Source organism: Typopeltis vanoorti, chromosome 6 (assembly GCF_054136105.1).
Source record: "Typopeltis vanoorti isolate ZY-2024b chromosome 6, IOZ_Tvanoo_1.0, whole genome shotgun sequence".
In the NCBI taxonomy this organism is placed as follows: Eukaryota; Metazoa; Arthropoda; class Arachnida; order Uropygi; family Thelyphonidae; genus Typopeltis; species Typopeltis vanoorti.
In genome coordinates, this window is record NC_143554.1 from 73,083,875 (window position 1) to 73,110,547 (window position 26,673).

Below are 26,673 nucleotides of genomic sequence, written 5' to 3' on the forward strand. Positions count from 1 at the left end.
AATAAAGTTTTAAAATTTGGATACTTTCGGGTTATAAGAGATACGATTGTTGCGTAATTTTTGAGGGATTACTATGTGTGGCAGAGCATCTAAAACTCCGTAAAATATTGACAATTAATTAAACACCATTTTAGTATAATTATTATCAACTTGCTATTGATTTTATCAATAATTTATTGCTTTATCATTTGAGCTTTTTTTTTCTTCTTCAATAAATTCTAGACACAGTTTAGCAACCTCCTATGAAATTCGACCTATCCTAAATGCTTGATACATATACTGTTGTGTAATAAAGCAATTTATTTATAATTTGAAATTATATTTTTTCGGTGGAGCGTCCATAACTCAATCGGTTTTGACGATGCCCTTTGGTTGGAAATATCTGGGTTTGATTCCCGTCTGTAACACGAAGAATTCTAATCGGGGGCCTTTCGGTTGAAGGTGAGTTGGCCTGATATGGACGGAAGGGTTTTAACTCATTATTAGAAAAATGTTAACTAATTTTTTCTAGTGCTGAGACTTGTTGTTCCAATCATACATTCAGCAACATTACTAACACAAATTAGTGATTTGTGTTAGTGATGTGTGAGTGATTTCTATTAATTCATTAAATAATTCTGTTGCTTCATTCTTCCGCTATGTGGAGCTGCAGCGAAAATCACTTTCACTGGAAACAATGAAACCAATGTAACAATTCACTTTATTCTCGTGTAAATTCCAGTATTGTTGACTTACTTTTAAAAGTTTGTAATGCTATGTTGTTGGAGTTATCGTCTGGAACCCAAAACAGGGATTGCAGTTAATTCATAACATGAAGGTGTTGGTTGTAAATTGTATTTAAGTTCATCTTAATTCATCTTAAACTCTAAAACTAAGCAAATGAATTAACAAAAGAAACAGAGGCTGAGGTTGATCATATTGCCATTCAGAATGACATTTTTTTAAACAAATCTCTCTTGTAATTTTTTTTTCTCTGTCGGTTCTAATAAATACGATAGCAATGCATTCTAATGTGTTGGTTGCCTAAGTTTTATTTTTTCTTGTGCAATTTCTTATCGTACTTCTCGCTCATTACATAACGCTAACGCAAGAAAAATCATTCTCACACCGTCTCTGTCACAATTCATGTCAAAAATAAATCAGTAAAATATCGACACACCTCCCCTAGTGACCAAATATTAAATTATTCCATGGGTACTAATAATTTCAGTTTTTTTTTTTTTTAAACTGCCTTAGTAGATAGACAACGAAAAGAACTCGACATTTATAGTTGGCGTTGCTATGACAACGGCGCCAGCGATCTGCTCTTGTAGCTGATAGCAAGTGTACTGCGGAAAACATCCCGATCGGTCTGCGCATGATCAAATGACGAAATAGTGGATAGATCACGTGATCATCACGTACTTAACCATTTCCTACCTCAATCGTCTTACAGTTTAATATCAGAAGCATTGTGGACCTTGATTTTTACCTTCTTTGTTTCTTGACACTACTAGCAAACTAAAAATGAAATTTTACGATCATCTAAGTGTGTCAATTTGCAGTTTTTACGAATCAGTAGCTTAGGTTAATATTAAATTTTAAATACTCATGGCTCGAGTCTTAGATACAGAATTCTGCTCAACACCCCTTTGGGTAAGTGCTGTTTTGTGACGAAAGCGAAATCGCTGTTAACGGGCCGTGTCAGGGAAACCTGGAGTTTGATAGAAGTGTTTTTATCCTCGGATGACTGCTATTAGGTTGGTGACGTCATAAACCTGTCTTCGCCATGGTGTCCTTACTGGCAAGGACGTTCCTTGTAATGATTGTGAATACCTCCGAAAGAAAATATTGAAATTTGCATTTACTACGCATGCGCTGTATTACTCATATCTACCGCAGTTATTTGAATTTAGTTTGGCTCTTCAAAGTGTTATTTGGTTATTTTTCTAACTATTATTAGACCCGGAAGTCGGCGTTACTTGCCCAGAGCATTGACATCTTGTCTTTAATACGATAAAAAATCATTTAACAGAATCTCACGCGACTTTTCAACTATTAATTTGGATTTAGAATTGTTATATTTCCATTCTGTTTATTTATGTTGTCTCTTGTAGGATCCCGCTATCACGTGGTACGCAGACAATCCTGATTTCACTCCCTGTTTCCAAAATACCATCCTCGTATGGATCCCTCAGGGGTTCTTATTCCTAACTGCGTCCCTGGAAGCATGGTTGTCCCAGTCTAAACGTAACAGGAGCTCGCCATGGACGTGTCTCAATATTACAAGAATGGTAAGTTCATTTATGATTAACTGTGTGTCAGCATTAGCTGAAGTTTCCTTGACACAACTCAGCTGCACATTATAAAGCATTTTAAGTACATATTATAAAATATTTACGTAACTGAAAAAGTATTTTAATTATTTATGTTTGTTTTATTTCGTCAGTGTAGACCATCAGAATTTTTTAACTTTCGTCAAAATTATTATTTTAATTAAAAAAAAAAAATTTTAATGTGAAGGCTAGTAGAGTCTTGAAACATCTTTTATTTGCAGGTTATTTCCATTCTTTTGATCGCAATATCTATCGCCGATTTATCACTGTCCGCTCAAGAGCGCGTGCGGTCCATGAATGTGACCATAACATTGCTCATTGGAAGGTCCATGAAAACTCTTGCTATGGTAATTATAAACCACAAATATAAAATAAACTGAATCGCGTTGAATATTTGATTTAGATTATAAGTAGTAAACGCTGAATTTCAATTGTTGCAGATTTCTCTTTTTATTTGTATTTTATTATTATTATTATTATTTTTTTTTATTTTAAAGATCGTTGCGCTAATTCTGCAATGGAGATGTGTACAGCAAGGAAGAAAGTCATCCGCCACACTTTTCTTCTTTTGGTTTCTACAATCCCTTTGTGGTTTGATATCGTACAGGTCGCTGTTGATGAAGATATTAGGTCCTGTAAGTCACAAGAATTTTGTCAAACATGAAGAAAAATATCGTGTTATAATTATTGCTCTATTTTATAAGTACATTTAATACTTGCGTTTTTTTTTTAATTAAGAATTTTCGATTATATTATGATAGAATATTTTCTCAAGGTATCTATATCGGACTAAATCGAATTTATTTTAAGTACCAAAATTAATAAAAATAATTTCATAATGACACTAAATTATATGTTATAGTATCAGATCTCTTTTGTATTTTAATACTAATAATAATGTGTATTAATACATTTAAATCGTGTAGATTGTCAATATACAATTTACTATATTAATTACATGAAAATTTAATTATGGTTATTAGTCTAAACACCTAACACTAATACAACCGATTATTAGTCCATTGTAAATGTTTAATTATGTTTATATTGCTGTATTGTATGTTGGCTCGTACAGTATGGGTATGATGTAATAAGTGGAGGATTGTGTAGAATTATTAAGTTATGAGATTTTCGAACTCCCCCACCCCAACAATAGGATTCACATTATTATTTTAATTGATATGGATGTACTGTAGGCATGAGCGTCCGCGGGGGGGGGCAAACGGGTCACTCCCCTGGGATATATTTGTGACAAAAAAAAAATTAAATAAATAATTAAATAAAAAAATAAAATAATTAAATAAAAATTTATTGATGTAATTATTTATCTCCAAACTTTGTCTCCACCCTGGAAAATTTTCTGTGGACGCCCATGACTAGAGGTTAATCTGGTAATAACAAAATAAAATCTACACGGGTTTTTTTTGTGACTCCCCTTACGAAAGGTTGTAATCCTTGACCCACCCACGGTACATCAGTACCGTGGGTGGGTCAAGGGTTTTTTTTTTAAATTTTATTTATTAATTATTTATATTTTTGTTTGTTTAAATTACACGCGCTTTTTATGATCACTGAATCAGTTGTAATACTGATAATTCCTAATTATAATTACGTAAATCTTACAATAGTGGTATACTTTTAATTCTTTCTCAACATTTTAGGAATTCTATCCAATTAAGGAAGAAATTCTAGTCTTAAGTGCTCTGTCTTATCCGATGATTGTCAGTCAACTTTTTCTGTCAGCATTTAGCGACAAAATGGCGGAAAACGAAGAGGTATGGAAGTTCATCAAGTTGATTTTTGTAAATGAATTTAAGCTTCCCACGCCCTACTATGACATCCAAAAGAATAAATGAACTTACTGTGTCGTATTTTTTCATACATTTCGTTTTATTTTTTCTTTCAGACCAGAGATTTTCATGAAGAACCGTTTCTATCTCGACTTTCATTTTTCTGGATCGACCAGTAAGTAAAACCAAACACATTCTATGATTTACAAATTATTTCTAAATTTTAAAAATTTAAATTTGAAATAAATTTAAAAATTAAAAGAATAAAATTTAAAATGCAATTAAAAGAATCTCATCTCATCTTCCTTTTACCTTCTTTTACCTTGTATTCGTTTCAACCTTGTAATCGGTTGCGAAGCGCGCAGCCACTACGATAACTGCGCGGACTTAAAAGAATAAAATTTTAAAACTTAAAAAAAAAAATTAAATTAAATTTTTTTAAAAAAATTTTTAATTATTTTTTTTCACCTTTCAATACAATTTATTTCTACAAAATACTGAATACTAATTCAAGCATAGAATCATATTTTTTGCTTTTATTACAGATACGTTTTCAAAGGATTTCGCAACCTTCTAAAGATTGATGACTTAGGCTTTATTCCTCCTTATTTGAAATGCAAAACAGTGTGGAGAAGACTCAATTCAGTAATGCAACGATTTTTCAGGTAAATTTATATTTGAATTTTGATGTAATCTAATCTGCTTTTATTATTGACCTTATTGTTAGACGTCGTTAACCTCTTCCATCACATTGTTAGAAATTATTCAAATCATTTCACTGAAATTTTATTGTAATAATGTGAATGTATGTCGTTTGGCATTATTATTGTTGACACTCTGAGTAGAATTTTATTTTTATTTCAGGAAACATCGGCGTCCTTCAATAATATCTGCTAAGTCCAAAGATGGCAAATCTAATAATACAGCGAGTGCGTCAATAATTTGGTTGTGTGTAAAAGCATTTTGGCCTCTAATTGCATTAGAAATGTTAATGGAACTGTCTTATGTCCTTCTAAGTATGCTCTCGCCGATTATTCTTGAGTAAGTAAATCTTAAACCAAATAATAATTTTCCTCAATATTTTTATTATTACAAATCGATCTTGAGTAGTAAAACTAAATTACGGTTACGTCTTAAAAAATATTTAAATAAGAATTTCTATATTTGTTTGTTATTTTCTAACCTTGTAATTTGTAGTCAAGATTAACGTCAAGTTTAATAATAATAATATACTTTCATGAGCCAAAACATTGACTACCCAGCCTGTTTTCTATCAACCAGACAGCGCAAATTCCGGAAGCAGGCTGGTGATGTGGTATTTTGGTATGGAAGATTGTTCTCGTGTACATTACTGGGTCCTGTCGTCCACAGATCTTGAAGTATTTCAAGACCACAGACGTTGTCTTGAAATACTTCAAGACAACGTCTGTGGTCTAGTGGAGTCAATGCAAAGAAGTCAGAGGAGGCCCAAGACATTACTTGGTAGGTGGTTATAATGTTTTGGCTCGTGTGTTTGTGTGTGTAAGATATAGAAAGCGTTTTTACCTTGGAGTTATTATACGTTAAAGATACCAAGAAATTTTAATCATTTTCCAAAGTAAGCAAACACACAGTTTTGCGCGTGAAATATATTCACGTCTGAGCTACTTGTATATAGAAGCTAATGACTTCATATTACTTACCAAGTATATTGAAACCAAGTATAAAATTTCTTGGTATCTTTAACGTTTATTACACCCAAGGTAAAAAAACTTTCTACATTATTCTCTCATCCAGAGATCTTTATTAAGAAGTTCAAGCACCTTTTGTCTACTTGTATATGAGATATATATGACTTCTGCATTACTTTAACCTTGGTATCTCTGCTGGGTCTAGCTCCCCACTGATGAGACCTTAATAAAGGTCGAAACCGGTCTGGATAGTGACTCTTCCCATTACGCATTGTATTATACATGCCTGAAAGGGGTATGTGCTTTGCATTATGGGATACATACTAAGGAAGTGATATATAAAGTCATTAGCCTCTATATACAAGTAGCTCAGACGTCAATATATTTCACGCGAAAAACTTTGTTTTGCTTACTTCGGAAAAGGATTAAAACCAAGTATAAAATTTCTTAATATCTTCAGCATATATATATCCTTGTATATATTATATTATATTATATATATAATATTGAAATAATGTCTTTTGATTTGCAATTGTAGTTTAATACTCACTTTTTTGGCGAATGAAGAGCCGGCATGGAAGGGTTATCTATACGCATCGAGCCTTTTCATTGTCATTATGGGATCGAAGTTAATGCATGTCCATTGTGTTCACTACAACTCGATTCCTGCTTGCCAAGTCAGGTCTTCACTAGTGGCTTCAGTTTATAGAAAGGTAAGGCTAAAATACATACATACTGTTGTATGTATGTATATATAAATACAAATGTATTTATACATACATTTGTATGTGTGTGTGGGTGTATATATATATGTACACACACACACACACACACACACACACACACACACACACACACACACACACACACACACACACATATATATATGGGCATAACAGGATGCTCTGTGACTTTTTTATATATATATATTTTTTTTTTTTGACAGACTCTACGTCTAAGTAACATGTCTAGACGTCACTTCACAATTGGAGAATTGGTCAACTTCATAGCCATCGACTGTGATAAAATATTTAACTTCATGTTCTACCTATTCGTCATTTGGAGTGCTCCTTTAAGATTAGTCTTATGTATTGCGTTATTATGGCAATATTTAGGACCTTCTTGTCTTGCCGGAATTGGTGTTGCTGTTGCTATGATGCCGCTAACCTGGTATTTTTCACACAGAGCCAAGATTGTGCAGGTAGGTGAAACAATATAGAGTTAGTTTCTGAAACTGTCGCATTTCAAGAAGCTTCGCATGCGCAAGATGCTTAAATGAAGCAGTGCAATTGGTTTCCCATAACAACTAGCTTTCCCGCTATCTTTATTGTACGCAATATTCTGATCCTTTTCTTTTAAACATGTTTTGCACTTTCACTTAGTTTTTATTTACTTAATTAGCCGTCTGAAAGATTTGTTTCGAATATTTTAGGAAAAACAGATGTTGTTGAAAGACTCGAGAGTTAAACATATCAGCGAAACCCTCAATGGAATAAAAGTAAGTTGCAGGTGAAAGTTTTCATCAAGATTATTATGGGAAATTATTAATTTAGATATTTTAATGTGAGTTTATTCGCAATTAATTGTTAATTAAGGCAATAATTAATTGTTAATAACGGTGTTTTTTTTTTTTCAAAAGATTTTGAAGCTTTACACTTGGGAAGTACCTTTCATGAAGCAAATCTCCGACATTCGACAAAAAGAGATTCGTCTTCTTCGAATTTGGGCGTTGATGAAAGCAGGAATCATATTTGTGTGGTCCTCTACTCCATTTCTGGTAAAGCATCTCATAAACGAGTATATACAATGATAACCTAAGCTAAATATGCATAATTTTTAAGTAATGCATATAAGAACCTCTGAAGATGTAGAATTCATCAGGGAATAGTTTATGTACGATTTATGGAAAAATAATAATAAAATAAAAAGTGGGGTTTAAAGTCGATAATATCTAAGTGTCTCTCCGCGTACAAAAATTCGGTACATTCCCCCAGCTGGAGTGCAAGAAGAAATACATGTCACCGAATGCCTAATTTTGTGGCTTCAATACCTAATATTGTATTCGCTATTTTGGAAGGAAGTTTTGTATACTTAGTCTACTATTAACGATCTTTAAAGATGCCAAAGATCACATGTTTATTTTAAGTACGTTCGGAGATATAAACGCTCATGATACTGCTCATTAACCTTAATGTTCTATTAGCTTCCTGGCTGTTTTACGGATGTTGCTATTTAACTGGGAATCTCAGCACAGTTAACTTGATATTTTGGACTAGTGTTATTATTCCGTTTTAATATTTTATTTTTCGCTATATTTATTTTATCTTACTTCTTCTACTTTAATCTATTTTATTTTAATATATTTTCATTTAATTTGTTTCTATCTATTATTTTATTAAAAAAAAAAAAAACTTCAGGAGAGGTTAGTCATAAATAACAAAATAAAACAAACAAACAAAAAATTGCGGATCATTTCCCGTCCCCCAAGCAACCAGAAATATGGTTGTCAACAATTCTAATTTTGTAGCTTTCAAAGGTGATAAACCTTATTATCAAAGCATACAATGTATGGTAAATAGTAAACTCGCTATCTTTCTTTTTTCATAGATTTAAAATAATAATAATAATAATAATAAATAAAAAAAAACTGTCAAATAAAAAGTCACGTCATAAAACATAAAATATAAGAAAATATATAAGATAAAAACATATATATATATAAAAACATATATATATATATATATATATATATATATATATATATATATATATGAAAATTTATAATATAATATATATAATATATTATATTATATATATATATATATACGAATATGAGACAACTCCCATCACATTAAAATCACACATTGTAATATGTAATAGATTACAGTCCTTATAAGGACTGGCTTAAAGGGGCGAAGCAAGAATGCTTTTCATCTTCCCCGTTATCTGTAGAGGACAGTGTAGGGATAAGGTGTTATTGAGCTATTAAAGTTCTGATCATGGCAGGAGGGTAACAGCAATAGCCAAGCCTCAGTTAGAACTTTATTGGCTACAGCATTGCCATCCATTATCCTCCAAGGATATAATACATTACAAGAATAACTTGGAAATATTTAAGTCATTACATAAAGAAAAAAAAAGGTGTTAGATGATTTTTAAGAAATTTGCATAAAAGCAATCTATTCTAAAAAAAAAACAAAAAAATTTAATATATCATAAATAATAAAATAATATTATAGAAGAAATGTTATTATTACTTATATAAAATTAAAATAACAAGGTAGTTATTTTAATCCTTATATGTCAGAACATCAACTTCAGCAACAAAAAATTATATATAGTACAGAGGTTTAATATCATTTCGATTCCTCTTTCTAAAATAGAAACCTTTTCTTCTGATTTCTTTACAGTTTATATAATCATTAGCTTCTCCTTTAAGTTACGCAAATTATTAAACTTTTTAAAATTGTGCATTCCTCTTAAAAATCACACAGTTCAACGCTTGGTGATTTTTGTTAAGTTAAAAAAAAATACAAATTCGCAGATCAGCAGAATAAATACCATAAAACATTATTTTGTAAAACCAAATTTAAAGAATTTGCTGCTAATAAAAAAAAATCGGTTATTTTGTTTTATTTTTTTAGATTGCAGTCATCTCATTTGTAACATACGTTTTGGTGGACGAAGATAATATTCTGAATCCCAGTATAGCTTTTGTTTCTCTCACAGTGTTCAACATGCTTCGAACTGCATTGGTAATGATGCCAGAATTCATATCGACTCTTGTTCAGGTAGGCCTCCTTTCAGAAATATGGTCCAGCGAAGTATATGGTATATTTAACCAACGAATATGGTTAAACACACACCAATACATGTTTCTTTATTTATAATTTATAGGCCAGAGTTTCTGCAAGACGCCTGAGCCAATTCTTGTTATGCGAAGAACTCAATCCAGATCAAATAGGAAAGAAACCAACTCCGGGTAAGAAAATTTCCTTCTCGATATGTTGGGACAAGGAGTTTAATTTTTTCTTTCTTTCTTTCTTTTTTTTTTCTTTTTTTTTTAATATAATAATGGACTGTTTTGCAGGCAATACCATCTCTGTACATGATTGTACATTTACGTGGTCATTGGAAGAGCAGCCAGTATTGAAGAACATAAACTTGCACGTGGAGAAAGGTCAGTTGATTGCCATAGTAGGACAAGTAGGATCTGGTAAATCTTCCCTTCTCTCAGCCATCTTAGGAGAGATGTACATAACCAAGGGAAAAGTAGACTCAATGGTAACAATCGACTATTCTGTTTCTCGATACCTTTACTAATATTCTATCGATAATTAATTGAATATTTGGACTTAAATTCGTTCAATTTCTTTTTAGGGAACAATAGCGTACACACCACAGCAAGCGTGGATTCAAAACATGACCCTGAAGCAGAACATTCTCTTCGCTAAACCGTATAGGTTCTCGCTGTACGAACAAGTTCTCGAAGATTGCTGTCTAAAGCCCGATCTGGAAGTTTTACCAGCTGGAGACCTCACCGAAATAGGAGAAAAAGTATTCTCTCTGTCTCTATTTTTTTTTTTTTTAAATCTTAAATACGCCTATCACCTCCTAGTAATTCTATTAGTTTGCGTTGTATTTCACTTCATCAGATTGCATCTGTTAAACAACTTGTTGACACTCCTTAATTTAAATGTATCATTTTTGCAGGGAGTTAATTTAAGTGGAGGTCAAAAGCAACGCGTCAGTTTGGCACGCTCCGTGTATCAAGACGCCGATATCTACTTGATGGATGATCCCCTTAGCGCTGTGGACGCGCACGTGGGACGGCATATCTTCGAACACGTCATCAGTCATAACGGGATACTCCGTCATAAGGTACAGAAGCTGAAAGGATCACTATGTAGTGTTTTTTTTTTTTTTTTTTTGTATGCTGTTAACCTGACCAAAATAAATATATTAGTCATTCTGAAAGGAACATTTATCTTTCAGTTCATTGTGCATTTTGTGCATTGTTATTTTTAAGAATATTTGAAATCAACATGTTTTTAAAATAATACACATTGTCGATTTCACCAGGAGTGTAATTTTAACAATATCTGTTAAGTGGCGCTGCACTGAGAGAAGAGACAACAATGCGTTATGAAAAATATATAAGCCAGAAATCAACAATGTATATTTCGCTGTTGATTTTATTTAACAATGAATAAAACACTCGCTATTTTTATAACCTATTTTTTATTATTTTTTTAAAAGACTCGGATTCTTGTTACCCATAATCCCACTGTTCTGCCAGAGGTTGATTCGATCGTTGTAATGAATGCAGGGACGATTATTGATATGGGCACTTACAAGGAACTTCTGAACAGAAATGCTTTATCATTAGATTTCTTTCAACTCGACGATGAATCTGAAAGTGATGATGATGTCATTGAACAACCAGAAGAAAAAGATAGCGAACTTCTTAGGCAAGTACGGTGAAGTTACTTAAAAATATTCTGAAAATTTAGCTAACAAAATATGTGTTTTAAAAATGAAATTTATGGGTAGCAATTTTTTTTTTTTTTTTTCAGTTCTAGGGAAACTGAATGCTCACAGTTTTCAATTGAGGATTTGAAAGAGCTAATGGATAATCCCGTACACAGAGAAATATCAAGACAAATCTCTAGACAGCTGTCAAGACAAATCTCTAGACGAATGTCAAGATCAAAATCAGTTGAAGAAACTATAGATTTAAAAAAAGATTTTAAAAAAGATGTGTTGATACAGGAAGAGAAAATGGTCATAGGAAAGGTATGAATACGAATTTTTCTATTAATCATCTGTTAATAAATTGATCCATGTTTGTTAATCATTACAAATATAAAGTTGATTTTTATATATAACATTTTTTAGGTTGCATCGACCGTATACTTGAAATACATCAAAAATGCATCGATTCATCTATTTTCACTGTCTATGCTGGGTTATGTATCATTGGTTGCTTTTGAGGTAATTATTATCTACAAATATACTTATATTTGTAGATTTAGTCATTTACTACTGTTTGCTAATCGGATAATTAATTAATTTTTTTTTTTAAATATTTCTCCTTGTAAACACTAGTTTTGTCTTAAATATAGATGGCCAGCAGTATCTGGCTAAGTAAATGGACAGAAGATAGCCCACTACCGGACGGTTCCCAAAACATTCCTCTACGAAACTTGAGAATAACCGTATATGGAATTTTAGGTGTCTGTAAAGGTAAATTTCGGAATCAGATATTTTTTTTTTTTTCCTTTTCCAGGCCTAATAAAATAATTTATTCTTCACACATAGTTTGAAAACAATAATTACCTTTTTGTTTCAGAATTAGGTACGCTAGTTTCAGCAGTAATGCTGGCTTATGCTTCAAATAGAGCTTCTAGAATTTTTCATGAGAAGATGCTCAACTCGGTTCTTAAATGTCCGATGTCGTTCTTCGATACGACTCCATTAGGCCGAATTCTAAATAGGTAGATCATTCTTTCATAATGCTTTATCAGTTTCAATCATCAATGAGTTAAAAATTGTTTTTAAACATTTAATGTAAAATTTTTAATTTTTGAAAAATGAGAAATTTCAAAATTTTTGACATTTTGCTTTATTTAAATATTTGTTTAAAAATAATTTTATTGTTTAGGTTTGGCAAAGATATCGACAGCGTTGACATAACGTTACCAGCTAATATTGATACCGTTACTTTTAATGTATTGACTCTTATTGGAACTGTGATTGTAATCTCCATAACCAACTATATATTCGCTTTGATTTTCCTTCCCCTCTTAATTATTTATTATGGCCTGCAGGTAAGTTTCAGTCTTCCATAAATCTGTTTTATTTGAAATATATTTGTACATCAACTGTATATGCGCATTGAGCTTAACAATTTTTTTGAATTTAATTTAATTTTTTTTTTTTTTTAGAGACTCTTTATTACAACTTCTAGACAAATTAAACGACTCGAATCAACATCCAGGTCTCCTGTTTACAGTCATTTCTCCGAAAGTATCCAAGGAGCACCTAGTATACGCGCTTACAAGATGGAGAACAAATTTGTTGCATTATCCGATGAAAAGGTTGATATCAGTGTTAGATGTTTTTTTCAGAAAATGTCGTTGAATAGGTAAGCGTGTGTCATTTATTAAATCTATCTGATTCGTATATAATTTGTTTCAATATGTAAAATCGTGGACTTTTTAATAATATAAATTTAAAATTTTTGATTTATAATTATATAGCAAATATAATTAAATAATAAAATATCTGAATTTAATCTATAGAATAAAAGTTATTCATAAAAAAGAAATCAATATTTAAATACACCTATTTGAAGCAAGAATGCTATTTTATAATAAAACATAAAGAAGACTGACGATATGTGCCCAAATATTTGGCATCTGTGACATTGTCCTGCCGATGCTTTCTTCCAGAGGCTCAGTTGTAATAAAATAATATAAAATAATATAATATTGAGCCTGCAAATGTACCTTTTTCGTGTGTGTTGCTGATTTTCACCAGCGGCATTGGCCTTTTATCAGATATCTCAGGATCCTGCTGACTTTGATTGGGGTCATTCCTTGATTGATGAGGTCAGCAGGGATCTCATCAGTTGTGATGTCCTCAGCAACCCCTCTAAGTACCACTTTAAGATTTTTCTCTCTTGCTAGCGCGAAGGTATGGAAAGGCAATTTGGAGTTGTCCAGCATTTTCGTCATCTTACGATAATCTGAAACAGTAGTAGAGGATGAATCTTTACAGTCTCGTCAGTATTTCTTGCCCAGGAGAAATTGATGTTTTGTTCTCCTTGAGACTGAGGTCTACTTTTCTTTATTATTATTATTATTACATGACACCTCCAGGGAGTCCGAAGACTCATCTAAGGAGGACACCTACTCTACATCTCTCTGACTCCACCAACGCCATCTACCGCCCACCACTGGTATTTTCACAAACATCCATGCCCACGGCGGGATTCGAACCTGCAGCATTTTGGCTGGAGAGCGGATACGCTAACCGCTAGACCAACCAGGCAGGCAATCCCGCCTTTATCTCGGAGGATAACTGGAGGGACCGTTTCTTTTCTATTTTGGGTATCATATGTTGCTACATCCTCTTCCATATTATTTTCAGATGTTCTATCTTTTATTTGATTGTTCATCCTGCAAACAAGTACTGTCGGGGAGTCTTTGGAGGTGGAACAGGTGTGAAGTCCCCTTCAGTGTCCACATCATCTTCTTCTTGTGTCATTAACCTGAGTGAAAAGATTCAGACAGCCAGGATTTCTGTCTCAAATTTCTTTAACAGCTGCCTACAGATGTCTGAAATGTGGAGAGGGACACCAGATCAACACCTGCATTAAGCCAAGATCCACACCTGCCTGTTGTGCTAATTGAAGACGACCACATCCCGCTAATTACAAGGGGTGCCTTTTCTACCCAAAAAATCTGGGTTAGCAAGAGTGAACCATGCTCCCCCCATGCAATGACACTATAAGCAACCAAACAGGTCGCCCTCATGATCGAAATACTTCACATTTAGCAGCATAGGAAGGCACTGGACCTTCATCCATGTCCAAATCATATGCAAAGGTGGCACGAACTCAGATTCCTTCATCTCAAGAGCAAACAAGCTCCAAACTGACATCAGCTCGAACCACTTCACTTGCCACAATGCTACATGAATTCAGTTAAGCAAGTACCTCGCCATCTTCCAGAAAGAGATTTTATCTAGAAACCCAATCCATATTGACATCTCTCTACAATCTATAAAAATTTCAAACCAAACTCCCTCATGATTATAGCATGGAATGCTAATGGCTTGACAAATAAAATTCTAGCTGCAAGAATTCACAAACAGATACAATCCGGACATCATCTTGATCAGCGAATCCCACCTCAGACCATCAAACAACCCAAGACTAAGAGGTTATATTCTATATAGGACAGACAGACTTAACTCGAGTGGTGGCGACACAGCCATTTTTATTAAAATTATTTAAGCCACAATGTATTAACCAACCCTTAAACTTTAAACCTTGAAGTGACAGGTGTGGAGGTGCACACAAACACCGCAGGTAAACTTAAACTCAACGCAGCGTACAATCCTCCCAGCATTCCACTGTTGACTTCAGATTTAGACTCCATCCACGGATTCCATAATTATAACCGGGGACCTCAACTCCAAATATACAGCTTGGTTCAGTTCGTCAATCAACTCCAACGGCCGTACTTTACTTAACTACACATTACGCAACTCAACAATAGTAGTTGGACCTACTGAGCCGACCCACTACAGCCCATCAGGAAGTTCTAATGTACTGGACATACTATAGTTATCCTCAGGAACATCAGTATCAGCTGGAGACATTAGAAGAGCTTAATTCAGATCATAATCCCATCCAGCTCATGCTAAGTACCCAAGATCAGTTCTCTCCTTGACATTCTTTTATAGCATGGGATAAGCACACTAAGGTTCTCCCAGACCACATCGGCCCACCTCCTGTCATACGTAAAAAAGAAGACATTGATTTAGCTGTAAGCAACCTAACTAGACAAATCAGCATAGCAATAACTTTAGTCACACAAACCATCTTCTACGCGTCCAGTCGGATTCCGGAAGAGATAATTAATGGACCTGATTAGGGCTAAAAACAAAGCCAGAAAGCGATATTACAACACTAGAGTCCCCGCAGGACAAAACGACCTTAAACAACTTAAACAGACAGTTCGAGAAGTTCTCCAGCAACACAGGAATTCCGAATGGGAATCCAAACTCACGGAAATCAACCCAGAAGATAACTCCATGTGGAAATTTCTAAAATCTCTTCGTACCAAAAGACAACCCCTTCCGCCTTATGAAGACCAAACTTGGAATTGCATACTCAGATGAAGAAAAAGTAGTAATCCTAATTGGCAATCTGGAAGATCAATGCAGCCCATCTTACGAAAACTTAAATATTAATCTCATTTATAAAGTTCATCGTCATGTCCTGAAAGCTATTGCTACGATTTGATACTGTAGGATAAAAGATTTTTGCCACAAAAATCTCAATTTTGTGAGATATAGATACTTTATTCTGGCAAGTTAATTGCATTAATGTCCAATATTTTGTATTAAAACCTTCCTCAGTCATTTCTGGACCTTAATAAGGATAACCTCTTAAGTGTCCTTGGTTTTCATAATTAATTTAGTAGGATAAGATGGTTAGTCTTATTCAATGGACTAATTTATCTGTTAATTACGTATGTTCTTCCAGATTTTCAGCATTAGAAAAAAATGATGATAATCAAGAATAATTTGTGAGTTCAAGTCTCTCATCATTGGCCTTTGGAGTAAAGAAGATGCTGAGATTTAGCGGGTAGTAGGAGATTAAGATAAAATATAGAGGTATATAGTGTTAGAGGAGAAAAAGAGACCTCAGCTGACCAGTTTTAGCTGGTGACCCCCCCTGGGTTACTTCTAAAACGGTCGTTGACTTTTCACTTTTAAAAAGGAAAAATAAATAAACTAAAACTGACTTAACATGAGTAAATGAAAAGGACTATGAAAGGTACTATAAAACAAAATATAAAAAAAATTCTAGAATAAAACCAACAGACAAAAAAAAAAAAAAAACTAAAAGGAGTAATAAAACCGGTGAACAAAAAAAGGGAGGACCTGGCCCGGGAGACTTCGCCCTGAAAAGGGTTTGGGACCACCTCGATGTTGGCCTTCACAGCCCGGATTTGTTCAGGTCAACCCCTACATGGGAATGAAGAAACCTTGAACTAGGAAGAACTTAAATTGGGATACAAATAGAAGCTGAATTAATGAGAAGCTCTAGCTACAGTGGTGTTACAAGTGTACACACACACACACACACACACTTGAATTCTTCCTTGTGTGATCTGGCATATGGTTGGTGACCTGCACCATCTCCTTAGGAACCGCACTTCGCCTAGAAGGTACCTTTCCTGCTTCATGAATCGACGGAGATAGGCGGAGAGACAGCTCCTAATTCATTGATAGATGCAGTCTTCCTCAATAAGATGTTTTTTTCCGTATTTTCCATACGTGGTGTTTTGTTACATTTATCAGGAAAATTAGGTGTTTCTTGTTTTTGGTCACCGGTGTGTGTGTGGGGGGGGGGGGGGGGAACTGCAGTAGAATCACTTCAGCGAAAGTGGGCACCGGGATTGCAAGCACCTCAGCCAGCCTTCGCCAAATACGCTGTACTGATGGGCAATGGGAGAAGAGGTGCCCTACAGTTTCGACTGCACGGCACGTCGCAAAAAAGGATCACAAGGTCGCGAACTCTATCTTGACTTGACTAATTTCACCGGGAGTCTGCCGTAGGCGATTCTCCGTGCTCGGTAAAAAGGTTCCCCCCCCCCCCCAAGCCGTTTTTACTGTTGGTTCAATCGTGCCCGGATCGGGCTTTTCCCAACCAAAAACATCAAAGAAGAATTTCCAGTAGAGCTTGTTTGGGCGAAACTGAAGTACCCGAACTCCATCCGATATGAATCTTTTTACCATTTTGCATACTCTGTAATAACACTCTGGCACTATCTCCGCACACGGTCCGGCGAAGCCAGTGATCCCGAATTGGGGTAGGAAATGTCCTATGAAATATCTAATTAGATTGCGAGATGTGTGGTTTGATGCCAATGCTTTCCGTATAGTTTGAACGGTGTTGGTGAGGTAGCAGTGTTTGAGGATAGGCAGGGCAAACCCTCCTTGCATGGGGGGGGGGACGAACCACAGGAAACCCCGCGTACCTGGTGTTTTCTGTGGTTCCAGAAAAAGTCGACGAGTTGTCTGTGAATAGGGTTGTCTGTGATGTTTGTTAGGTTGATTGTGTGTAGCAGCATCGGTTTTAGAATTGTTTTTAGGACTTGCTCTGCCATTGAATGATAAGTAGGTCGGTTTAAAGGGGGTGAGCTTCTCGCGACATGAATCTATTAGTTTTTAGTAACACCGGGGTTGCGAGGAAAGGAATCCCTAATATCATTAACGAACCGGGTAAAGGTGTCAAACCATACGGAAGCTTGGCAGGGCCGAATTTTCCGAAAATTTTGATTTTTGTTTTGTCGGAATTTGCGCGAAGACTACTGAGCACGCTAAACTGTCGCAGCATGCCAAAAAAAATGTAGATGGAAGGGTTCCGACAATATCATCAGCATACACGACAGTCTTGCTCTGTTTGGAGCTCATGGGCAGCGGTATTCTTCTCACTGCGTGTGAGTCGTCGATTTTATTTAAAAAATATTCAATTACTAGAGAGAAAAAAAAGGGGGGGGGGCTCAGGGGGAAGCCTTGCCGAACCCCCTCTGCGTACGGGAATGGGTTCAGAGAGAAAGCCATTAACGGAGATACAGGTTGTTGTTCTGTTATAAATACTTTTGTTTGCCTTACGTAGGCCGCCACACTGACTTTCTCTAGGACATAGTGCAGGAAGTTGCGCTTTGCACTATCGAACGCTTTTTCCAAGTCAACCGACACGAGTGCGAGTGGAAGTTCCTTGTTCGTCACGAGGCGAATGAGATTTATCAAAAATAGGTTGAGTTCCATCGACCTGCTCGGAACTCCGTATACTTGAGTGCTGGTAAGCACATTCCCAATGCCCAGCTTCAGACGGTTACAAATCACTCTTGCGAATAGTTTGTAATCCGTGTTGGTCAAGGAAATGGGCCTCCAACTACCCATGCCATTCAGGTCTCTCCCCATTTTAGGGATGAAAATCGTGTACTCACCAACAAAGTCACCAAGCACGTGTCCGGTGGTAAAAAAAAGTATTGAAGGCAGGATGACCATGATAGGCAGAATGAAATTCCAGACCAGTGGCGGCCCGTACATAAGCACCGCGACACTGCAGCACCCCCAAGGACAAAATGAAAAAATGAAATTTTGTTTGTGTTTATAAATAATAACAATGCTTACAACATTATGTAAATGCAATACAACATGTTAAAGGTTACAGCTTATATTTCGACATTGATTGAATAGTTAATAATTGGAATTATTCTATTAACGCTTTTGATTACGAAACAAATGCACTGCGATCTAACGCCGATATTCGTTTGTGCTTGTCATTGCACGTTACGTCATTCCCACACTGCTCAAACGGCAGCGTATCTTTAGTATCCATACGCACGTTATCTCTGTGAGATATGAAACATTTATTATTGGTGCGTGTGTGTGGTGAACTATTTTTTGTAAATCTTATTTTATTTAGTTAAAATAACATAATTATTTATTTATTATAGATTCAAGGCTGAATTATGACGAGTGTCACAGTTGAAAATATGAAAAGAATTGTATTTTTTCAATTATCGTTACACGAAACACAAATGCATTACGATCGTACGCAGTGTGAGAATTACCGCGCCAATTGCAGCTAGACTCGCCAATATTCGTTTGCGCTTGTCATTGCTAGTGATACGAAACTTTTATTATTGGTGTTTGTTCGTGGCGAGGATGAAATATTTTTAATAAAGCAATTTTTAATATGTAAATTTATTTATTAAAAAATTCGTTACTGATTAGGGAAAAAATGATTTTTTTTTATTATTATTTATTATTTTTTTGTATATGCCGCACCCCCACTTAAAATTTCCACCGGCCGCCACTGCTCCAGACTGACCGATAAAGCTCAGCGCCAAGCCCATCTTGGCGCAGGATGTTTCCCGAGGTCTTGAGCATTTGACCGTTGGTGTGGATTTGCCTAACTGTTTTCTCGCCGTATGCTACTGTGCGCTGCCGATTGTAATAGGCTGCGGAGGGCATTTCAGCCTGTCGGAGAAACAGCCTGGTGCGGAAATCGAGCTCGCCGACTTTTTTCCGCGAAGTGCCTCTAGCTCGATTTCCACGGCTTTAATTGGCGAATCACTGGGAATGCCGTTTCTCTGGTTTGCGCGGTACCACCCTAGTTCTCGGTACAGATCCCCCTTTTTTTTTTTTCTCTGGGCATAAACCCTTTCTCTCGAGCTGTTCTTGAAAGAGCTGTTTTACCTCGGTCTTGAACCGGGCCCACGCGTCCCAATCCCAGTTTTGGCGTTCTTCCATTTGTCGCATAGTAGCTGCAAATCCCTTGGAAGCAGTTTCCAAGGTCCTTTGGATGTGTCTACAACCTCCGGTTGTTCGATGTTTAACAGAACCATTTCGTGGTCTGTTATTGAACTGTCAACCGCCATGTGCCTCACTGTAACAACTTGTGGCTTTAAGTTTCTGGAGATGTAAAAGCGGTCGAGTCTCGTTGAGACTCCTTGCGACCATGTGGTACATACTGTGCCTGGATTATGCTCCCTCCAAATGTCAAGTCGACATTATTGCAGCACAGTTGCAGTTCCCTAGAGCTACCGAGACCGGAGTTGTTACCACCAACCTTGTCGTATCTTGTGTCTGCGATTCCAGTCTCCCCCCCCCCCTGCGATAATATATTGAACCCCGTAAAGATAGGGTTCTAGGGACGTGAAGGACCTGCTTCGCTAGTGGCTATTATTAGGGGCATATACATTAAGGAAGCGGATGGTCCTACCCCCAAACTTCCAGTCTATAGAGACTAGACGTCCTGCAGCATCTTTCTGTACATTGAAAAACCCGCCTAGAATAGGCTGACGAACAACGATCCCCCCCCCCCCCCATCGCTCTCGAAAACATCAGCGACTCTGTACGGGGAAGCTTCTGGAAAATTTTTCGGTGTCCCAGAACTGATAAAAGTGCATCTCCTGGAGAAATAGTACATGAACCTCATGTAGTAAAAATAGTCTCCAGACAGCGCGTTGTGCGGAGATAGGGCGTAAACCGGTGATATTTAGAGTGGCGATGCGAAAATGGAAGTTGTTATTATTCATGTTAGTAATTAAAAAATTAATATGGTAAACTCCCAAACTATTGGCGGCTAAGATGGAGTTCTTGAAGGAGTCCTGCGGCGCAGTTAAATATCGGCCACAGAGAGAGTGGCCCATTCCACATTGACACAGAGGTCGGTCGAACCTTCCTTGTGGAAGGTGTAAAAGATTGGTTCGCCGAATCTGTCTATTGAGGAAAGGAGCCTTTCCAGTGCATCAGACGTTCCTTGGAAGGAGCGGATTATAATTGCTCCCTCTTTTATAGTGCTAGGAACTGAAGGGCGGGGGGGGGGGTTCCTCTCCTGTTTCTCTCTTTTAGAGGAGGTGGTCGGGTTTTCGCCGTTGGAGGCCAGTCTTATGCATGTAGCATGATCTTCGTCTACATACTCCCATTGTCTCTTAACTGCGGAGGTGTCCATCTCATCTGTGGGTGTCACGTGTTCTGCAGCTACTGCGTCGGTGTTTGTGGGGGTGTGGGTCTTGCTCTCTGTTTTCCGTTGTGGCCTGTTCTTCTTTGTTTTACCGAGAGAAGTCTTTTTAAATTCTGCCCGTTTCCCCCCCTTCAGGTTTTGCTGTTGTTGTGGGTAGAGGTGAAACGCAGGAGCATTTTCTTTTTGTTCAGATGTTTCAATACTGAATTCTACCATATTAGCTGTGAAAGAGCTACTTAGGCATCACTAGGAAGCTTTATAGTTCCTTTTTATCTTCCCCGTTATCTGTAGAGGACAGTGTAAGGATAAGGTGTTATTGAGCTATATATATATATAAATAAAGCTCTGATCATGGCAGGAGGGTAACAGCAATAATTTTCAAAATGCATTTGAAAGCATTTTGAAAATTATTAATATTTATTTTAGTCCTGCAGAACTCTTTGGATATTCCTTAAATCTTTAAGACATCTTCAGACACCACTTATTTCCATAGCACTCACATGTACTATTTGAACTAGCTGCGCCAGGTAATGTAGCCAATGAAGTTCTAACCTAGGCTTGACTATTGCTGTCACCCTCCTGCCACGATCAGAGCTTTAATAGCTCAATAACACCTAATCCCTACACTGTCCTCTACAGATAACGGGGAAGATGAAAAGCATTCTTGCTTCGCCCCTTTAAGCCAGTCCTTATAAGAAGTTCTAAGCTTCCTAGTTATCCGTGTGGTGGCCAGGATAAGAAAAGCCTCAATGTAGCTCATGCATGTCGTACGAGGCGACTAAAATGGATACCCTGGGAGGATAAAGGATGGCAATGCTGTAGCCAATTAAGTTCCCTCCCAGGGTACCCATTTTAGTCGCCTCATACGACATGCATGAGCTACATTGAGGCTATTCTTATCCCGGCCACCACACGGATAACTAGGAAGCTTAGACCTTCTTATAAGGACTGGCTTAAAGGGGCGAAGCAAGAATGCTTTTCATCTTCCCCGTTAGCTGTAGAGGACAGTGTAGGATAAGGTGTTATTGAGCTATTAAGGCTCTGATCATGGCAGGAGAGTAACAGCAATAGCCGAGCCTCAGTTAGAACTTCATTGGCTACAGCATTGCCATATTTAATGGTAAAGCCGTCTTTAAAAATTCGGACGATCCCTCAGACTCAATCGTGGGCGAAAGACCGTCCATCTCAGCGATGGCCTTCCACACACACGCCACCACCGCTCAAATTCCGAAGAAAAGCATTCACCGACAAAGCCCCTCAGAGGAGAACACCCTCCCCCGAGACTCAAATTGCTCCCTTACGGCAAAAACCTTAAGAGAGCGAACTCAAAACTCTCGAATCTCAGCACCCAAGGTGGGTAACAGCAATAGTAGTCGAACCTCAGTTAAACTTCATTGGTACAGCATTGCCATCCATTACCCTCCAAAGGTATTGATCACCGCATCTCACGGTTGACCTTTCCCCCTAGGAAGCTAGCGCATTAACATTAACATTAACATCTCTGGCTAGATGGGTGAAGCAAAATTGCTTTTCATATTCCCCTTTGTCTTGTAATGGTAGGACTTTAAATGGAATGTTTGTGAGCTTTATGCTCGCCCATTGAGGGCAGTGTAGTTAGTTGTGTTCAGCTGAACTTAAGATAGTCTTTTATATTTGTTGATTTCTTCTTCATTATATTCCGAGGCTTCCTTGATTAACGGGTTTGGGTGGTTACTTGTCTTGGTAAAGAACTTCTCAGCTAGATTTTTGAGAAGGGAAGAGATATAAGGGATATTAACTTCTCTATGGATCTGGGTGTTTCTTATGTACCAGGGGGCATCCAGAATCATCCTCAGGCTCTTATTCTGTAATCTCTGAAGTTTTAGAATGTTTGAATTTGCGGTGTGGCTCCAAGCTGGGGATGCGTAAGTGATAACCGGTCTAATTACCATCTTGTAGATTGTTAATTTTGTTTGCGTGTTCAGTTTACTTTTTCTGTTGATCATAGGGAAGAGCTGTGCTAAGACGTTGGATGTCTTAGAGGTAATGTAACTAATATGTTTGCTGAATAGGAGTTTACTATCAAGAATCACTCCAAGATATTTAACTTCAGTCTGCCATGGAATCTTTACTCCCAATAAATAAATATCCTCCATGGTGTGAATTTTCTTTCTAGTGAACAGTATGGCTGAGCTTTTCTGGGGGTTAACTTGGATCCTCCAGTCTGCCATCCACTTTTCTAAGGTGTGTATGCTATTTTGTAATCTTTTAGTTGCCAGTTTTGGGCTCAGTGATCTTGCCATCAGTGCAGTATCATCTAAAGGAAGCTAGCGCTCAAAGGCTAGTTCGAATAGTACATGTGAGTGCTATGGAAATAAGTGGTGTCTGAAGATGTCTTAAAGATTTAAGGAATATTCAAAGAGTTCTGCAGGACTAAAATAAATATTAATAATTTTCGAAATGCTTGCAAATGAATTATCAACAAATATATATATTTGTTTTTGTTCTCAAAAAATTACATGACGTACATATAATCGTTGTTCAGATAATGCTGAAAACATGGAAAATCTGCCATTAAAGCGCACACAGTTTTATGACTTACAATCTCAGGGTTATAAACCTGAAGAACTGTCAGTGATAAAGCACTTAAATCCAACTTTATCTTACTTAAATAAACAAAAGATTATACTCAGAAGATAGCGAATCTTCAGTGCAAAATGTATTAAGGAAGCCTGCATATTATCCTAAAATAAAAACAGCATAAGTGATAACAATATACAGGAATATATTTATAATGGCGTAATATATAAATGCCCGTATGTTTCATATTATATTACTATGACAATAGTGATCGATATGTTTTTAATAATATGATCTAACACCAGGTGGCTGTCTACTCGTCTGGATTTTTTAGGTGCTTTGGTTGTCTTGACAACTGGATTCCTAGCGGTCGCTAATAAAGGAACTGCACAAGCAGGACTAGTTGGTTTAGCCCTATCATACGCTATAAGTGTAAGTATTTTTAATTCAATTTTTAAATTAATATTTAAATATTAATTAAAATAATAAAATAACATAAAGTAATTTTTTTATGAATGAATTTTTACTGTTGAAATGTTCACGCATTTTAAAATAACGTCATTAGAGGAAATACTAAATAAAGTTATTTATTTTGAAAGATTTTCTTATTGTGATTATCATTTCTTAGGTCACCGACGTCTTATTAATGTTAGTAAGATCGTCAACCACATTGGAAGAGAACATGGTGGCTGCCGAAAGGGTAGATGAATATTCTTACCTTCCATCGGAGGTAAATATTATCTGTATTTTAAATATAAAGAAAGCTTACTACTTGGTTAATATATTTCTCGAATAATAATAATAATAATTTTTTTTTTCGAAGTCTCATTACTATTTTTTTTTTTTTTTTTTTTTTAAGGCAGCATGGGAAATTCCTGAACAAAAACCGATTTCGTCATGGCCAGAAGATGGCGCTGTGTCGTTCATTGACTACAGCACTCGTTACAGAGATAATCTAGGACTGGTATTACATGAGTTGAATCTAAATATCGAACCAGGAGAGAAAGTAAGTTATTGTGGCACTAATATTACATTATTAACATTGAACATAGTAATCAATGGCATCCAAAGAAATTAGCTGATGAATTTCCCTTTTCTTACACCTTTTAAAGATTTCAGCGTGTTTTCTGTATTGTAACCAGTATTTGCATTTATCAATTTTTGTGATTTTTCAGCATCACAATTAATCACTAAATGTAATCACGAAATAGAGATATCTTCGTATTAATAAGTCGCTTTTCTTTTTCTCAATGCTCTAGATTGGCGTGGTCGGACGAACAGGTGCAGGAAAGTCATCTTTAACTTTGTCTCTCTTTCGTATAATCGAACCCGTGCATGGAACAATCATAATTGACAACGTGGACGTTCAAGTAATAGGACTTCATGATTTGCGATCCCAGTTAACAATTATCCCACAGGTAAAATTCGTAGATAAATATATTGTCCATATTCTACTATTCTTTTTATTTATCTTTCATTTATATCTGGGTTTGATTCCTATTAGGAAATGGCTGGACAGATTGCGACGAAAGAAAGTGAATCAGTTTGACCGACTAACTCAGTGTTTGGTACGATTCACTTCCATGTATTTCAGATTTTACTTACTTGGTTATTACGGGCCCCAATAGGGTAGTTTTGGTGATATTTCTTTACTCGATTCTAAACTTTTTTTTTCTAATTTCAGGATCCGGTGCTTTTTACGGGAACACTTCGGATGAACATTGACCCAAATAGTCAGCACAACGACAACGAACTATGGATGACTTTGGAACATGCCCATCTAAAAAACTTTATACAGTCACTACCCAGTGGCTTAGAACACGAGGTAGCAGAAGGGGGAGAAAATCTTAGGTACGTAAAATTTTTTAAGAGTTGTAAGATGCTAAAACATTTTAAACTTCAATTTAATTAAATTTTAAGGAGTAACTTAAGCCTTCTTTAATTTTATTATGAATTTCCGAAAAAAATTGTCTTGTAATAATTGCTATTTTATTAAAGAAATTACTTTTTCTCGTTGCATCTTTTAGTGTAGGACAGCGACAATTAGTATGCTTGAGCAGAGCCTTACTGAACAAAACAAAGATCCTCATCTTGGATGAAGCCACTGCAGCCGTTGACATGGAAACAGATAAATTAATACAAGACACAATAAAAGAGAAATTTAACGACTGTACAGTGATTACGATAGCTCATCGGCTACATACGATTCTCGATAGTGACCGGTAGGTGGCGCAGCCGTCTATGTACTCTATCCTTTTTTTTTTTTTACATTGACCTGAAAAAGTAAAAGTATCTTATCTTGGAATCTATTGCGTAAATGGAAAAATTCTTATACAATAGTTATCTGAAAAACAAAGATGCGCACATGTTCATTTAGCGAAATCTGCGCATTGTATTGGTTGGCGTCTGCGTAATAGATGGTAATGAAATCTATGCTGCTAATAGTTACAGATTCTTTCTAATAGTAGCATAATTTTACTTTTTTTTTTTCTTTTTTTTTTTTTTTTTTGTAGGGTGGTTGTAATGGACAAAGGGAAGATTGTCGAAGTTGATAAACCATCTGAACTCCTAAAGAAAGAGGATTCGGTGTTTTTCTCCATGGCTAAAGACGCTGGGATTGTGTGAAGCAATAGACCGAAAAAAAAAAAAAAAAAGAAAAAAAAACGATTTTGTATATTCAGATAAATAAACGTTTTTTTCCTTTTTTCTTAGAATATTGTATTTATCGCTTCTAATTTATGCTGCTGGTACTACACTTTAATCATAATATAGAAATAAATAAATAAATAGTTCACATTTGCCCACAAACAGGAAGTTGATCTTTGGATTCAAGGATTTTTTCCCAAATCGTACTTGAACTCGAGAACATGATGAATGAACGAACAAAGGAATATATGAATGAAAGACGGAGATAATGGAACTCTCTCTCTTTCCATTTTACACATCGGTACGGTCTTTTCTTTGTTGATACGACTCGGTGACTGCGTGTGCTTCTGTTAGGCAACCCTCCTTGAAAAATATATAATAAGGAACCATTGTGTGGGGGGGGGGATGCG

The 26,673-nt window shown here is 36.0% G+C and overlaps 1 protein-coding gene across 1 annotated transcript; it reads left to right on the forward strand.

The window, feature by feature from the left end:
* Positions 1–1,435: 1,435 nt before the first annotated feature.
* Positions 1,436–26,331, forward strand: LOC150105571 (ATP-binding cassette sub-family C member 1-like). The gene is made up of 31 exons (XM_090394259.1): positions 1,436–1,635; positions 2,097–2,273; positions 2,537–2,662; positions 2,813–2,950; positions 3,977–4,090; positions 4,222–4,280; positions 4,651–4,770; positions 4,970–5,146; positions 6,314–6,488; positions 6,722–6,976; positions 7,208–7,273; positions 7,415–7,552; positions 9,420–9,566; positions 9,673–9,757; positions 9,866–10,059; positions 10,156–10,332; positions 10,489–10,656; positions 11,035–11,246; positions 11,352–11,571; positions 11,674–11,769; positions 11,901–12,021; positions 12,128–12,272; positions 12,440–12,605; positions 12,723–12,922; positions 23,923–24,049; positions 24,246–24,347; positions 24,477–24,623; positions 24,877–25,035; positions 25,302–25,468; positions 25,645–25,839; positions 26,131–26,331. Exons 1-31 carry the CDS (start codon positions 1,591–1,593, stop codon positions 26,240–26,242), a joined length of 4,530 nt encoding a protein of 1,509 aa, XP_090250385.1. The 5' UTR covers positions 1,436–1,590; the 3' UTR covers positions 26,243–26,331.
* Positions 26,332–26,673: the final 342 nt, after the last annotated feature.

Bases quoted from the DNA above. Each gene is read 5' to 3' on its own strand.
- LOC150105571 (XM_090394259.1), top strand. From the start codon at position 1,591: ATGGCTCGAGTCTTAGATACAGAATTCTGCTCAACACCCCTTTGG. The intron at 7,553-9,419 runs GTAAAGCATCTC...TTATTTTTTTAG, and splicing joins GGTCCTCTACTCCATTTCTG to ATTGCAGTCATCTCATTTGT. The intron at 10,060-10,155 runs GTAACAATCGAC...ATTTCTTTTTAG, and splicing joins AGGGAAAAGTAGACTCAATG to GGAACAATAGCGTACACACC.